We start from the raw sequence: 17,348 nt of genomic DNA on the forward strand, positions 1-17,348 counted from the left end.
GGAAGGAGGGAGAGAGAGAGAAGGGGGGAAGGAGGGAGAGAGAGAGAGAAGGGGGAGTGCCGACACACACAGTGCACAACGATGGGGGCGTGCGTTTCTGTGGCGATTGGCTGGGTTTTTCCCTCTTTAGGGAACTCCCTAGCCGTTTACCTCTCGCAGACTCGCACCGTCCAGGCGGCGATGATCCAGGAGGAGATGCTGAAGACCAGCAGCACGGTGCCGGGGCAGATGGTCATGAGGGTCTTCATGACGAAGCGTGTGTTGAAGTTGATCTTGTTGAGGGCGCCGATGCTGCGCGACGAGGCGTCTGTGAAAAGCTTGCTGTGCAGCAGCATGACACGGCCGATCAGGTAGAGCCTGAGGAACATGGGTATGGAGAGGATGATGTCCACGTCGGCGTTGGCCGTCGACGGAGTGTAGGTGAAGGCGATCCGCGCCGTCCAAGTGAAGCGGTAATGGCCCGGGATGGGGTGGATGGCGCACACCAGCAGCTCCAGAACGATGAAGAAGATGCGCTCGTACGTCATGGCTATCCTCCAGTCGTCCGCCCCATTGTCCACCATAAACAGCTGCGGGAAAAGCAAAAAGTAGTTTAGTTATGCGTTATTTTACAGACTTCACCTACTTTATTTTTCAGTCTTTAAATACTTTATTTTACAGTAGTTAAATACTTTATTTTACAGTCCGTAGTACATACTCTGCTGTTCTATCTCGTGTGTAATGATGTTCAAGATGTCAGAGAGACCTCTTTGTTGTTGTAATTTTGCAAACAGACGTGGCAGTTTCACCGCTGTGGATTACAGCTTTAATAGATGCCACTCTTTACATTTTAAAGAGCCTTAAAAAAAGTACCAGTTATTTCAGTCATTTTCTGTAAATATCATATTATAAATCAGCTGAATTAGGACTGTAAAGTATCTAACATACCCAATTAAGTCGACCTGTTTAAATGTTGAATACTTTTTAAAAAATCCTCAATATTAGGCATCATCACACTCAATAATCAAACTCAATTTTCAAGCAATTCAGGCAATCACCACACCAGACCATAAATTCTAACAATGAAATGGTATTTCCTGCCAAATTGTTGCATTATTTCGACTCACCTGGATTTCCCGGGCATGGTACATTATTATAAGACCAAGCAATATAACAGTGGAAAGGCTGATAAGGCATTTCAGTGCAAATGAGTACGAAGATTCCTGTAGTGAGAGACAGACACACAATACATATAGTTTAGAGATACAGTGATATTGAGGAGAAATATAAATATATGAAATAAATTATGAATATTTATTGACGATTACATAGCATGTGCAACCTATGTTGACTTTCAGAGGAGTAGTCATACCTGGGCTTCACCTCAGAACTGTAAATGTAAAAAGAAATCTTCAACTTAGATGTTTTTGTTGTGTGAAATAATTTAGGCAGTCTCCATGGTGGGCCAAAACATGTTGATTTTAGAAATATTGTTGGATGGAGCGAACAAGAGCAAAATAAATCCATCTATCTTCTATCTTCCAAAAAGGTTTCCCTCTGGAGTGAACGTAGCTAGTAGTAGGGAGAGGAACACTGACACTGAAAACACCACATATTATTAGCTTAAAACAAGAGAGCTGAGGAAAGGGGTTTGAACTAAAAACAACAGCACCACAAAGTGTTGTCTCAAAACATGACAGCAGCAGGAAGTAAAGGTCAAACATTGGCTCTAAACAGTACACAAACGATTTATTCATCAAACCCACCACTGGATATTTTCAATCTAATAGTAGCCTAGATGCAGAAACAGAGCAGTTATGTTGTGCATCTTCTACAGTAGCGTTAGCAGGAAGCGACCCACCGTGAGCGGTGCATGTGATGAATTGATAGTTTGGATGCTAGAGCTGCAACGCCTATAAAGGGGTCATAGATCTTTGGAATAAGGACCTGCACTACTAGACTTCCCTCTGTGGGTAAAAAGTGATTTGATGAATCAGCTGTAATAATGGTGGGGAATAAAACATGTTATATAATGATGGGGGGGGGGGGGGGGTTGTAATCACAATCCTGACAACAGCGACAAAAACAACAATAGGAATCATTGTAAATAATCGTCAGGGGCGATTGTAAAAGCTGCCCATTGCTATGTTGTCAAGGCCCGCGGACGACCAAGTCGTTATAAATGGATATTGATATGCTCTCTTGGGGTGGGGTCAAGTAAGCATGCATTAGAATATGAGCCATTACACTGATCATGCAGCCCCAAGATATAATAACAGGCGGGGAGAAAATTAGCAAATGTATTTTTAGCAATCAACTAGATTGCTTTGCCTCTCAGGTCTCTGGCACCTCTCAAGACCCTATAATGTCTGAAATTGTTTTGAGAAGTCTCCAGTGAAATAACATTGAGTAAAACCAATTCATCCACCTGACAGAAGTATGAAGGGGTTTCAGTCCCTTTAACATATCAACCCCCCACCACACCTCTTTAAGGGTTGGGAAAAATCTTGACTGACTCACATGTCCATGTGATGTGACATGCAAGATGAAAAATGACTCTTCCTTATTGTAGCGCATTCTATATGGTAGGAGTGCTGTGTCACTCAGGGATAGGATCAGTTCAACTTAAACTCAGACCAACTCGACAATTCATCTAAATTTACTACAAAAATTGGTTAATAGAAACCTTACAGACACCTATATGCAATATTGAATTTAACAATCCAAATAAATGTGTAGAATTGGCTGGACTTAACCAAAACATTGCTGCTCAATCTTACTTTACCTCATGCAGTTGTAAAGAAATTCAGTAGCCGTTCCAGCTATTACTTAGGCCAATCAGTGCTGGCTCGTTGCATTGACTATGTGGTGACGCTAGCCAACAGTGCAGTCTTGTAAACATCGGGGCCAAACCTTTCCCTAAGTGCACTGTGACAAATGTTTGGTACAGAAAGCACTGCTCAAATCCAAATTGATTGGTTGATGGAGCTAACGACAGGTCAGGGAGTTGTGACCAGGTCATGGCGACCCTGAAATGACAACAGCCTGCCGCCATGTTGGGTTGTCCTGACACTCCCACTTGCTGGTCAGAGATAATGTCAGACACTTTGAAGCAGCTCTCTCTATTCTGATTGGGCAGCGTTGTGTTTGCCTGCAGGGCAGGCTTCAAAGTGACTCTCAGAATACCAGCAGCAGCCGAGTGAAAACAGTCCTTTGGCCAAGCTCTGACCTTTTTTTGAATCGCAAGCATTGTCATTCTACTTACACAAATATCTCTGAAGATCACTATGTGTTCACCATGTTTAACATGACTTCCTATCTAAACATAGCATACTCCGAGTCGTTATTCACGTCATAAACAAGTATGGGGGAAAACAATTGCCGTTTGCCATCTGCAGCCATTAAACATAGCCTAGATTTACGTAGTTATAACTTCAAGACTAAATCATTTTAGGGGGAGCCCTCATAGGATTACAATGTTGTTTTGATTATTGCTTGAACAGTTGCTAAGATTACATTTGGCTGTGATAGTTGCAAAAATCCTATTTTTGGATGCAGCAGTTAGCTAGAATGCTAATGCTCATTGACATTTTACTGGTTGAATTTGAAGTGTTTAAGTGTAATGCAGTTGATTTGTGAGGATGACACAAACAATATATTAAGCAGGACATTCATACGAGCCTTACAATCCAATTATAATTCAAAAGTAGTGTGAAATGCATTCATAAGCAACATGAGGCATTTTTTGCTGCCGGTCTATGAGAACTCCCTCGTATTTTCCCCCACAGTGGGGAAATTGTGTATAGCGACTCAGAGAATTGCAGCATTGGAGGTATTCAACAAACAAAAAGACCACCCACACTAATTACCTTGCCGTAAACTCCCCAGGACAGTTCAGTCTCAGTCACCATGACGACGATCCCGAACATTCCAAAGATGAGGGCGTAGTCACTGAGTCTCTTCCGCTTCTCAAAGAGCGCCCTCCGGTGGCCGAGCCTATAGCCAATGTCCTTGTTCTTCTTCACAGGAGCACCGTTTCCGTCCCTGACCAGGCTCTCGTTGGACGCCTTGCTGGGGTCCTCGCCGTTGCCCTTGGATACCACCACCTCCAGGCCGGAGCTGTGCAACGTCTGGAGGGGCTGCGTCTCAGAGTCGAGCTCTGCTAGGTTGCGCCGCGACGACGCCAGGCTGCCCAGTGGTCTCACTACGCCGCCATTGTACTTGCAGGTGTTCATGGCTATCTGAGGGAGTCGGCCGCTGCTCTCGGAGAGGCAGGGCTTGGATCCAGCATGGCTCAGCTTCTCCTGCTCAGTGGTTGCCTGGCAACAAAAACACAAGAGGTTGTTAGAGAAACAAACCACCAATCAGTCTGGTGTCAGAGAATGGGAAGAGCACCTTTCCTTTATAACTTCAATTTGACTAATGTCCCATGGACCGGATCGGTCCACAAACCAGAAGCACGAACCAGAAACACTGCCCTGCACTAAATCAGTGCAGTCTCTGTGTTGTGTGTTCTGTTGTACATTGCACTCATATCAGCTGTCCCTCAAGAGAAGCGCATCCACATCTGCAGGGCAAAAGCACATGAATAATGAATGGAGATGAATGTATAAATAAAGCCATATAACTAATAGTGGACCCTACAAAGTGCAGAAAATGTCCTCTTTGCGCAGCACAAATTTAGTCATGAAAGATTAATGTGCTGCGTGACCTTGTTTCCTGTTAAAGAAACACTATTTCCTGCAGAGCCCAGAGATGGGGTGTCCAAAAAGACTGAGTGACTGAGTGAGTGGTGCTTCTATAATCAGAGAAGCTGGAAAAACTGAATCAAGAGTTTCTGCAAGAGGAAAACAAGAACATTCTTTACTCAAAGATGTGTCTTCGTCTCCTCTCTGTATATCAAAAACTGAATCTAAATTGAAGAGGGATCCTGCTCAGCCCTTACTGTGCCGTCCTGTGTGGCTCAGTTGGTAAAGCATGACATTTGCCACTCCAGAATTGTGGGTTTGATTCCCACGGGAGACCTATAAGAGAAAGTATGAAAATATATGCACTCACACTACTGTAAATCACTCTGGATTAGAGCATCTGCTAAATGACTCAAATGTAAATCCTTGATCCAGAGTGTGATTGTATTGCAGCGCAGGCTCAAGGAGAGGTGAAAATTAAATTTGGTGGGAAAACAGAGAAACTGAGGAGTTTCACGGACCTTGGAAGTGGAGGAATGTACAATGGTAGTTGAGTGTGCATTCCAGTGGCATCTACACAGCTCTTCTGGGACTTCACTTAGATTATCATAATGGCTTGTTAAACTTCACATGGAACAGTGCATTTTCTGAAATAACGGGGGGTGTTTGACAACACTGCCTTTCATTTGGCTTGAGTGAGCTCCCTAATGCCTCTAAATGTGTTCGGAAATAAACTCTGATTCCCCATAATGGAAATGTACTACAGTAAGTCCGGCCCACTGACGCTATCTGCTAACGCAGACCAGACCAGACTAAAGGTTAAGGATTAGAGGGAACCATAGTGTTCTAATCCCCTTTACTCTTTTAAATAGCTTCATCATCGGAGCCATTAAGACCCTCTCTATGAAACATATCTCAGATAGGGGCGCATTCCTACTATAAACGCAGCACCAATAAAGGTCGCTTGAAAGACCTTAAATTTCATTTGATATTATAGCACCTCTCCTTTCGCTTACAAAGATGGGACAATTACAGTTCCCTGGTGATGGCTATTTGTCATCATTATTTCCCCCAATAAAATAACCATTCATGTGTTTTATTTCATGAAAATAAAACACAATGACAAAGATTGTCATTTAATCGATCAAAGCAAATAGACATGACTTGACTGCCGTATCAGACCAAGGGAAGTCAACTAAAAGCAGCCATGGCAGGTTATTCCAATAACATAATGAACAGGATTGATAGAGAGAGATGAGAGATGGAAGAATGCGCTTCTGCCCTTGGCTTCGGTCTCCATTCCTGACCATTATGCTGCAGACTCTCTTGGTGGTTGAAAATATACCACTGACTGCTGACTGACTGACTGACTGACTGACTGACTGACTGACTAACTGACTGACTGCTAGATGGGGGTGTCCATATCGTCTAGGAGACAGCACAAGAGAAATACAAGAAGGTAAGATGGAGGTACAGTAATACATAACCTTTTTCTGCAGGCAAATCTCACATGGATATCCCAAAAGAGCTCATACTGTACCTTCCTCTCAACTCACAACACATAATATACAGTTTACATCTTATCTACTGATTCTCTATTGTCATGTATTTCAGTTCATCCTATTTGACTTCCAAACAGAATAAACAAAGCATATGATGTATTTAATAATATCCACGTAAAACCACACTCTTTGCCTTGCTGAGTGTGCTCTTTCCTGTTTCTCACCCCCGACAATAATGCTGCGTCCCAATGGCACCCTATACCCTGTATAGTGGACTGAATGAGGAATAGGGTGCCATTGGGACACAAAGTGTTCCATGAGGGGCACAACAGGACGCGGTTGACCTTGTCCGCTGATCCTCCTTCAGAAGGAGACACAGGATGGCTGTCTGCCCCGGCGAACGCTTCAATTTCATTCTGAATGGCACACAGCATCCATCCCATATGAAATGGAGCCTCCTAATCAAATTGAAAAGCCACAGTGCAGAACAGTTTAAATGAAGCACTGCAACTCTCTGCCTATCTCCTCCTCTAACTCCCTCTCTCTGTCTTCTCTTTCCCCACTCTCTCCTCCTCTAACTCCCTCTCTCTCCCTTCCTCCCTCCCTCCTTTACCCGTCCCTTTAACCGGCTCCAATCTAATAGAATACCCTCCTCCTTTACTCGTCCCTTTAACCGGCTCAATCTAATAGAATACCTTCCTCCTTTACTCGTCCCTTTAACCGGCTCCAATCTAATAGAATACCTTCCTCCTTTACTCATCCCTTTAACCGGCTCCAATCTAATAGAATACCCTCCTCCTTTACTCGTTCCTTTAACCGGCTCCAATCTAATAGAATACCCTCCTCCTTTACCCGTCCCTTTAACCGGCTCCAATCTAATAGAATACCCTCCTCCTTTACTCGTCCCTTCAACCGGCTCCAATCTAATAGAATACCCTCCTCCTTTACTCGTCCCTTTAACCGGCTCCAATCTAATAGAAGACTTTCCTCCTTTACTCGTCCCTTTAACCGGCTCCAATCTAATAGAAGACCTCCCTCCTTTACTCATCCTTTTAACCGGCTCCAATCTAATAGAAGACCTTCCTCCTTTACTCGTCCCTTTAACCGGCTCCAATCTAATAGAAGACCCTCCTCCTTTTGGACGTGAAGGAGCTACTGCACCACCGTTTTTAATGCACACACAAACCCGTGAAATTGAAAAAGTGCACTGTACAGCCAACCTGTGTGTGTGTGGGTTTGTATGTGTGTGTGTGTGTGCATAAGCGTGCGTGCATGTGTGTGTGTGTGTGTGTGTGTGTGTGTGTGTGTGTGTGTGTGTGTGTGTGTGTGTGTGTGTGTGTGTGTGTGTGTGTGTGTGTGTGTGTGTGTGTGTGTGTGTGTGTGTGTGTGTGTGTGTGTGTATGTGCGTGTCTTGGCCAAGTATCGGACAAGGCCTGGAGATAGACTGTCTGTAGCCAGGGATAACTGAAAAGCTCAACTGGACAATGGTGGGGAGGGAAAGAGGCAGGAGTGTGTGTGCGTGTGTGTGTGTGCCTGCCTGCTGCGTGTGGCTGCATAATATGTGTATTCGGACATGTGGCACATGTGTGGAGGGGGCCAACTCATACAGAGAAAATGGAGGGACACGGGGGGGGTTGGAGAGAGCGAAGGAAATAAAGAGAGGACAGACCCCTGGGGACCTCCTCAGCCTGCCCCTGTTGAGACGGAGAGCTATAGGCTATAGCTGACGGTTTGTCATGTTGTCATATTTCTGTGACAGGCTAGTAGGCACCAGGGCTGGGCTTTCCTACCCAACCAACAGGGCCAGCCAGGGTCTCTGTATGTCTTACTAGTAAACATGTAAAACACCACCACCCATTCATACTATGCCTGTCTATGTGGCCTTGAAAATGGTCTAAGGAAAGGTGTAAACGTACTTTGATAGATAGTATAACAATGACGTTTCAATGTAAACGGTGCGACCAATTGCTTATAGAATCCTCTGTATGTACAGTGTACACGGTAAACAGCATAGCCTCAAGGTTTACTAATATATATATACTGAACAAAAATATAAACACAACATGTTCAGTGTTGGTCCCATGTTTCATGAGCTGAAACAAAAGATCCCAGAAATGTTCCATACTTACAAGGAGTATTTTTGTCTGTAATGATGCCCTTTTGTGGGGAAAAACTCATTCTGATTGGCTGGGCCTGGCTCCCCAGTGGGTCGGCCTGGCTCCCCAAGCGGTTGGGCCTATTGCCTCCCAGGCCCACCATAGCTGCGCCCCAGCCCAGTCATGTGAAATCCCCAGCCCAGTCATGTGAAATCAATTGACTGTCTTCCTTGTATGAACTGTAACTCAGATAAACAGTTGAAATTGTTGCATGCCGCGTTTATATTTTAGGTCAGTATATTTGTAGTCTTTCTAAGAAGGTACAACCCCATGTACAACAGTCAGCGTTTCACCGGAGAATAGACAACCCAGTAGGAGTTCAGTATGGGTCGTCCTTTCAGCCAATCCTGTGGTTAAAATCACTGCAGTTTGATAACAGGCACAATTACAGGCTTCCCGAAGCGGCATTATCATCCCCCTTGTCTCCTCAGATGAAAAGAAAAATTAATTATGTCCAAAACAAAAAGGGAAAAAAACAACAGAGACGACAAGACAGGTATATTGCCCGTGTTGAAGGGTCATTGTTCGGGCTAATAATGCACTGGGCGTTCAGCAGCATCACAATAGTGCACTAATTAGGACACACAAAGCTGTCCCCTCAAAAGGAGACACACACTCTTAGAAAAAAAAGGTGTTACAGTATCTAGAACCTAAAAGGGTTCTTCGGTTGTCCCCATAAGAGAACCCTTTGAAGAACCTTTTTGGTTCCAGGTAGAACCCTTTCTTCGAAGAGTGATCAGAGTGTTCAAACTAAAGGCTGTGGGACTCTTGGGAGAAATATACAGTAGAAACTCGTTAGTTGCATGTCTTACTTTATCAATTCCAGACAATTCAGAGAATGATTTGGAATTCAGTTCTCGTTTTCTAAAATTGTTCATAGATCTATGAGGTGTTCACATGAAGTCATGAATTGAAATTTTACGGAATTTCCTGGAAGTTTTCATTGACTTGACTCCCTGAATTTGTTGATACGTTGATCACGACATATGTGCTGAACACATTCAGGGAGTCAAGTCAACGATAAATGTAAACATAGATAATGCTGGTGCATACTACCCAGGTATTAGTAGTGTTTAGTACCCGGGTATTGCTAGTATGCACTACCAATACCCGGGTATTAGTAGTTGTATGTACTACCTGGGAATTAATCATGCGTACTACCTGGGTATTACTCGTGCAGACTAATACCCGGATATTAGTTGTGCGTGCTAATACCCGGGTATTAGTAGTTGTGCGTACTACCCGGGAATTAGTAATGTGTACTACCCGGGTACTAGTCGTGCGTACTAATACCTGGGTATTAGTCGTGGGTACCAACACCCGGATATTAGTAGTTGTGCATACTACCTGGGAATTAGTCATGTGTACTACCAGGGTATTAGTCGTGCGTACTAATACACAGGTATTAGTCGTGCATACTGCCCCGGTATTAGCCGTGTGTTCTACCCGGGTATTAGTAATGCATAGTACCCAGGTATTAGAAATCATGCGTACTACCCAGGTATTAGAAGTCGTGTGTAATACCCGGGTTTTAGAAGTCGTATGCACTACCCGGGTAGTAGCTGTGCGTACTAATATCAGGGTAGTAGTTGTGCATACTAATACCCAGGTAGTATTGTGCATACTGCCCGGGTATTAGAAGTCATGTATACTACCCGTGTATTAGTTGTGCGTAGCAATACCCGGGTAGTAGTCGTGCATCTTCAAAGTTGTTTTCATGTTGTGTAAATCAAATGATACAAACCCTGAAAAAATCTATTTTAATTCCAGGTTGTAAGGCAACAAAATAGGAAAAATGCCAAGGGGGTGAATACTTTCACAAGCCACTGTAGCTATTAACATCACCACGAGGAATCGTGTTGGAAATCCCTCTTCTTTGTGACAATATGGCCAGAGATGCATATGGAGATTGTTGTTAGAACTCGGAGGGAGAATCTTCCCAAAGACAAATGAAATGCATCCCAGTATCTTTGTGGAGGAAACGGGCATTTCAACAGACGGTAGGGAGCAATATGCCCTTAAAGCTTTTCAGGGAAGATCGTGGCATGGAGATAATATTCTACTCCGGTATTAGTTGTGCGTGCCACCCCAGTATTAGTTGTGCGTGCCACCCGGGTATTAGTTGTGCGTGCCACCCGGGTATTAGTTGTGCGTGCCACCCGGGTATTAGTTGTGTGTGCTACCCGGGTATTAGTTGTGCGTGCTAACACGGTATTAGTTGTGCGTGCTAACACGGTATTAGTTGTGCGTGCTAACACGGTATTAGTTGTGGGTGCTACCTGGGTATTGGACTTGCGAGCTAACCAGGTATTAGTCGTGCAAGCTACCCGGGTATTAGTCGTGAGAGCTACCCGGGTATTAGTCGTGCGAGCTACCCGGATATTAGTTGTGCTAGCTACCCGGGCATTAGTCGTGCGTGCTACCCGGGTATTAGTCGTGCGTGCTACCTGGGTATTAGTTGTGCGTTCTACCTGGGTATTAGTTGTGTGTGCTACCCGGGTATTAGTTGTGCATGCTAACACGGTATTAGTTGTGCGAGCTACCCGGGTATTAGTCGTGCGAGCTACCTGGGTATTAGTTGTGTGTGCTACCCGGGTATTAGTTGTGCGTGCTAACACGGTATTAGTTGTGCGAGCTACCCGGGTATTAGTCGTGCGAGCTACCCGGGTATTAGTCGTGCATGCTACCCGGGTATTAGTTGTGCGTTCTACCCGGATATTAGTTGTGGGTGCTACCCGGGTATTAGTTGTGGGTGCCACCCGGGTATTAGTTGTGGGTGCCACCCGGGTATTAGTTGTGGGTGCTACCCGGATATTAGTTGTGCGTGCTAACATGGTATTAGTCGTGCGAGCTACCCGGGCATTAGTCGTGCGTGCTACCCGGGTATTAGTCGTGCGTGCTACCCGGGTATTAGTCGTGGGTGCCACCCGGGTATTAGTTGTGCGTGCTACCCGGGTATTAGTTGTGCGTGCTACCCGGGTATTAGTTGTGCGTGCTACCCGGGTATTAGTTGTGTGTGCTACCCGGGTATAGTTGTGCATGCTAACACGGTATTAGTTGTGCGAGCTACCCGGGTATTAGTCGTGCGAGCTACCCGGATATTAGTCGTGCGAGCTACCCGGGCATTAGTCGTGCGTGCTACCCGGGTATTAGTCGTGCGTGCTACCCGGGTATTAGTTGTGGGTGCCACCCGGGTATTAGTTGTGCGTGCTACCCGGGTATTAGTTGTGCGTGCTACCCGGGTATTAGTTGTGTGTGCTACCCGGGTATTAGTTGTGCATGCTAACACGGTATTAGTTGTGCGAGCTACCCGGGTATTAGTCGTGCGAGCTACCCGGGTATTAGTCATGCGTGCTACCCGGGTATTAGTTGTGTGTCCTACCTGGATATTAGTTGTGTGTGCTAACACGGTATTAGTTGTGCGTGCTAACACGGTATTAGTTGTGCGTGCCACCCCAGTATTAGTTGTGCGTGCCACCCGGGTATTAGTTGTGCGTGCCACCCGGGTATTAGTTGTGCGTGCCACCCGGGTATTAGTTGTGTGTGCTACCCGGGTATTAGTTGTGCGTGCTAACACGGTATTAGTTGTGTGTGCTACCCGGGTATTAGTTGTGTGTGCTACCCGGGTATTAGTTGTGCGTGCTAACACGGTATTAGTTGTGCGTGCTAACACGGTATTAGTTGTGGGTGCTACCTGGGTATTGGACTTGCGAGCTAACCAGGTATTAGTCGTGCAAGCTACCCGGGTATTAGTCGTGAGAGCTACCCGGGTATTAGTCGTGCGAGCTACCCGGATATTAGTTGTGCTAGCTACCCGGGCATTAGTCGTGCGTGCTACCCGGGTATTAGTCGTGCGTGCTACCTGGGTATTAGTTGTGCGTTCTACCTGGGTATTAGTTGTGTGTGCTACCCGGGTATTAGTTGTGCATGCTAACACGGTATTAGTTGTGCGAGCTACCCGGGTATTAGCCGTGCGAGCTACCTGGGTATTAGTTGTGTGTGCTACCCGGGTATTAGTTGTGCGTGCTAACACGGTATTAGTTGTGCGAGCTACCCGGGTATTAGTCGTGCGAGCTACCCGGGTATTAGTCGTGCATGCTACCCGGGTATTAGTTGTGCGTTCTACCCGGATATTAGTTGTGGGTGCTACCCGGGTATTAGTTGTGGGTGCCACCCGGGTATTAGTTGTGGGTGCCACCCGGGTATTAGTTGTGGGTGCTACCCGGATATTAGTTGTGCGTGCTAACATGGTATTAGTCGTGCGAGCTACCCGGGCATTAGTCGTGCGTGCTACCCGGGTATTAGTCGTGCGTGCTACCCGGGTATTAGTCGTGGGTGCCACCCGGGTATTAGTTGTGCGTGCTACCCGGGTATTAGTTGTGCGTGCTACCCGGGTATTAGTTGTGCGTGCTACCCGGGTATTAGTTGTGTGTGCTACCCGGGTATAGTTGTGCATGCTAACACGGTATTAGTTGTGCGAGCTACCCGGGTATTAGTCGTGCGAGCTACCCGGATATTAGTCGTGCGAGCTACCCGGGCATTAGTCGTGCGTGCTACCCGGGTATTAGTCGTGCGTGCTACCCGGGTATTAGTTGTGGGTGCCACCCGGGTATTAGTTGTGCGTGCTACCCGGGTATTAGTTGTGCGTGCTACCCGGGTATTAGTTGTGTGTGCTACCCGGGTATTAGTTGTGCATGCTAACACGGTATTAGTTGTGCGAGCTACCCGGGTATTAGTCGTGCGAGCTACCCGGGTATTAGTCATGCGTGCTACCCGGGTATTAGTTGTGTGTCCTACCTGGATATTAGTTGTGTGTGCTAACACGGTATTAGTTGTGCGTGCTAACACGGTATTAGTTGTGCGTGCCACCCCAGTATTAGTTGTGCGTGCCACCCGGGTATTAGTTGTGCGTGCCACCCGGGTATTAGTTGTGCGTGCCACCCGGGTATTAGTTGTGTGTGCTACCCGGGTATTAGTTGTGCGTGCTAACACGGTATTAGTTGTGTGTGCTACCCGGGTATTAGTTGTGTGTGCTACCCGGGTATTAGTTGTGCGTGCTAACTCGGTATTAGTTGTGCGTGCTAACACGGTATTAGTTGTGGGTGCTACCTGGGTATTGGACTTGCGAGCTAACCAGGTATTAGTCGTGCAAGCTACCCGGGTATTAGTCGTGATAGCTACCCGGGTATTAGTCGTGCGAGCTACCCGGATATTAGTTGTGCTAGCTACCCGGGCATTAGTCGTGCGTGCTACCCGGGTATTAGTCGTGCGTGCTACCTGGGTATTAGTTGTGCGTGCTACCCGGGTATTAGTTGTGCGTTCTACCTGGGTATTAGTTGTGTGTGCTACCCGGGTATTAGTTGTGCATGCTAACACGATATTAGTTGTGCGAGCTACCCGGGTATTAGTCGTGCGAGCTACCTGGGTATTAGTTGTGTGTGCTACCCGGGTATTAGTTGTGCGTGCTAACACGGTATTAGTTGTGCGAGCTACCCGGGTATTAGTCGTGCGAGCTACCCGGGTATTAGTCGTGCATGCTACCCGGGTATTAGTTGTGCGTTCTACCCGGATATTAGTTGTGGGTGCTACCCGGGTATTAGTTGTGGGTGCCACCCGGGTATTAGTTGTGGGTGCCACCCGGGTATTAGTTGTGGGTGCTACCCGGATATTAGTTGTGCGTGCTAACATGGTATTAGTCGTGCGAGCTACCCGGGCATTAGTCGTGCGTGCTACCCGGGTATTAGTCGTGCGTGCTACCCGGGTATTAGTTGTGGGTGCCACCCGGGTATTAGTTGTGCGTGCTACCCGGGTATTAGTTGTGCGTGCTACCCGGGTATTAGTTGTGCGTGCTACCCGGGTATTAGTTGTGTGTGCTACCCGGGTATTAGTTGTGCATGCTAACACGGTATTAGTTGTGCGAGCTACCCGGGTATTAGTCGTGCGAGCTACCCGGATATTAGTCGTGCGAGCTACCCGGGCATTAGTCGTGCGTGCTACCCGGGTATTAGTCGTGCGTGCTACCCTGGTATTAGTTGTGGGTGCCACCCGGGTATTAGTTGTGCGTGCTACCCGGGTATTAGTTGTGCGTGCTACCCGGGTATTAGTTGTGTGTGCTACCCGGGTATTAGTTGTGCATGCTAACACGGTATTAGTTGTGCGAGCTACCCGGGTATTAGTCGTGCGAGCTACCCGGGTATTAGTCATGCGTGCTACCCGGGTATTAGTTGTGCGTCTACCCGGATATTAGTCATGCGTGCTACCCGGGTATTAGTTGTGTGTCCTACCTGGATATTAGTTGTGTGTGCTAACACGGTATTAGTTGTGCGTGCTAACACGGTATTAGCTGTGTGCGCTACCCGGGTATTAGTCTTGTGCGCTACCCGGGAATTAGTTTTGCGTGCTACCTGGGTATTAGTTTTGCGTGCTACCCGGGTATTAGTTGTGTGTGCTACCCAGGTATTGGTTGTGTGTGCTACCCGGGTATTAGTTGTGGGTGCTACCCGGGTATTAGTTGTGTGTTCTACCTGGGTATTAGTTGTGTGTGCTACCCGGGTATTAGTTGTGCGTGCTACCCGGATATTAGTTGTGCGTGCTAACATGGTATTAGTTGTGCGTGCTACCTGGGTATTAGTCGTGCGAGCTACCCGGGTATTAGTCGTGCGTGCTACCTGGGTATTAGTCGTGCATGCTACCCGGGTATTAGTTGTGCGTTCTACCCGATATTAGTCATGCGTGCTACCCGGGTATTAGTTGTGTGTGCTACCCGGATATTAGTTGTGTGTTCTACCAGGGTATTAGTTGTGCGTGCTAACACGGTATTAGTTGTGCTGCTAACACGGTATTAGTTGTGCGTGCTAACACGGTATTAGTTGTGCGTGTTGTGCGTGCTAACACGGTATTAGTTGTGCGTGCTAACATGGTATTAGTTGTGGGTGCTAACACGGTATTAGTTGTGCGTGCTAACACGGTAATAGTTGTGCATGCTAACACGGTATTAGTTGTGCGTGCTAACACGGTATTAGTTGTGCGTGCTAACACGGTAATAGTTGTGCATGCTAACACGGTATTAGTTGTGCGTGCTAACACGGTATTAGTTGTGCGTGCTAACACGGTATTAGTTGTGCGTGCTAACACGGTATTAGTTGTGCGTGCTACCCGGGTATTAGTTTTGCGTACTACCCGGGTATTAGTTGTGTGTGCTACCCAGGTATTAGTTGTGTGAGCTACCCGGGTATTAGTTGTGGGTGCTACCCGGGTATTAGTACATAATGCTTCACAGCTCTAGACTGGCTGGCAGATTTGCAATGGTCCTCACCAAATGTGGAATTTTAATGTGACAGAATGTGACAAAAAAAAAAAAAAATCCTGACTTTTCTCACCAAACTAAACATTGATGTGTGACTCCAATCCTAGTATAATTTAGTCTTGCTGTTGAATATGCAAATGCGACGAGGCCAGCATTCTAATGTTCTGCTTATCCTCTCTAGCACGTTCCTCTTTGCTAATCTTTGCTATTGGCCCATTCCCCTCCATTGAATCCAATTAACGCTTGATTGCTTGATTGATGCTAGATTGTTGTATATATTCTAGATTAGGTGGAATACCCTACTAATACACACACATGAACACTAACAGTCTCTCCCAGCGTGTCCCTCTGTTTTCGCAGTAGGAGTCGGCCCCCCTCCACACACACACACACACACACACACACACACACACACACACACACACACACACACACACACACACACACACACACACACACACACACACACACACACACACACACACACACACACACACACACACACACACACACACACACACACACTTTAAACCAGTAAAGGCCCCTCTGTTTTCGAATGTACAACATTTGCCAACTCATTAGACTACATCATCCTATTATGCAGCCTTTGACTATTCATGACATCACAGGGACAAACAGTCATAAATTCTACTCTGAGGTTATTAAAACAGGCAATAAATACCCTTTCATTGGTGCAGTCAGTGCTTGACTTGGGCAGGAGTTCACCGGAGCTGAGTACCGGCACCTCAAATGTTCTACTGCTTAAGCTCCTATTCCTCCTATAGAATATTAGCTCAACATTAGCTCAACAGTATTAGCTCAACAGTATATAACAGAATATTAGCTCAACAGAATATTAGCTCAACAGTATATAAAACAGTACCCGGAACCTACACACGACTTTGTCTCACAGTGCTGAACTTACTGTCTCAGAACCCAACTTCAGTGGCCATTTTGAGCCTCCACTAAATTCCGACAGTGGCCGAAACATCCATAGCAGGGAGTGCCCAGCATAACCTATAGCATAGGATGGATCAATACCATAACAAACTCAGAAAAGATTGACTGGAGAACTCTGTGGATACGTCCAGCCTTAGATATATGATATGAAAAGGATGAGAAAAAAATAGTTTTAGTTTGGAGAAGGAAAGAGAGAGAGAGAGCGAGAAAAAGAGAGAAAGACAGCAATGCAAAGAGCAATGGATTAACGTGGAGATTAGACCCAGGTTGTACTAAGTGCTTCACACCTGTTTTTGTGGTAGGCTTTACCCTAATGCTGTATTCCTTCTTGTAACATTAGTTCTACCCTTTTCACCTTTATGTTAAATTCTCTTGGGGAAAAGACAGCTGCGAACCTTGTTCCTGGTGCAACTGTAACCACCTTCACAGTACATCGAGACCCTACCCAGGCAATGTCCGCTATACCTCAGAATCCAGATGGAAAATGACAGAAACACACAAGACAAAACAAGATATCTGTCCTTCAGGTCTATTCTAAGAGAAAGCCCTGACGGCATGTGACATAACGTGGCTTTGTTATAAAACGTGACTCCGGCAGCACCCAGCAGAACCCCCCCCCCCCCCCCCCCCTGCCCGGACAATTACAGTCAGTACACTAACACACTATACTACTCACACAACGTGTGTTGTTTTGATTTTGGGAGGCCCAAATATTATAGAATCCCTATATTCTCCATAGGATCCTCCCAATGCCCGG

The 17,348-nt window shown here is 46.2% G+C and overlaps 1 protein-coding gene across 1 annotated transcript in view; it reads right to left on the minus strand.

Annotated features, from left to right (window-relative positions):
* The window catches only part of LOC129823845 (small conductance calcium-activated potassium channel protein 2-like), a 49,366-nt gene that overhangs the window by 22,980 nt on the left and 9,038 nt on the right, over window positions 1-17,348 (minus strand). The window contains exons 2-4 of the mRNA XM_055882879.1: window positions 3,849-4,298; window positions 1,107-1,202; window positions 151-569 (exon numbers count right to left, since the gene is read on the minus strand). Coding sequence (XP_055738854.1) covers window positions 151-569; window positions 1,107-1,202; window positions 3,849-4,298 — 965 coding nt within the window. The remainder of the gene's footprint in view (window positions 1-150; window positions 570-1,106; window positions 1,203-3,848; window positions 4,299-17,348) is intronic.

Source organism: Salvelinus fontinalis, chromosome 26 (genome assembly GCF_029448725.1).
Source record: "Salvelinus fontinalis isolate EN_2023a chromosome 26, ASM2944872v1, whole genome shotgun sequence".
Classification (NCBI taxonomy): domain Eukaryota; kingdom Metazoa; phylum Chordata; class Actinopteri; order Salmoniformes; family Salmonidae; genus Salvelinus; species Salvelinus fontinalis.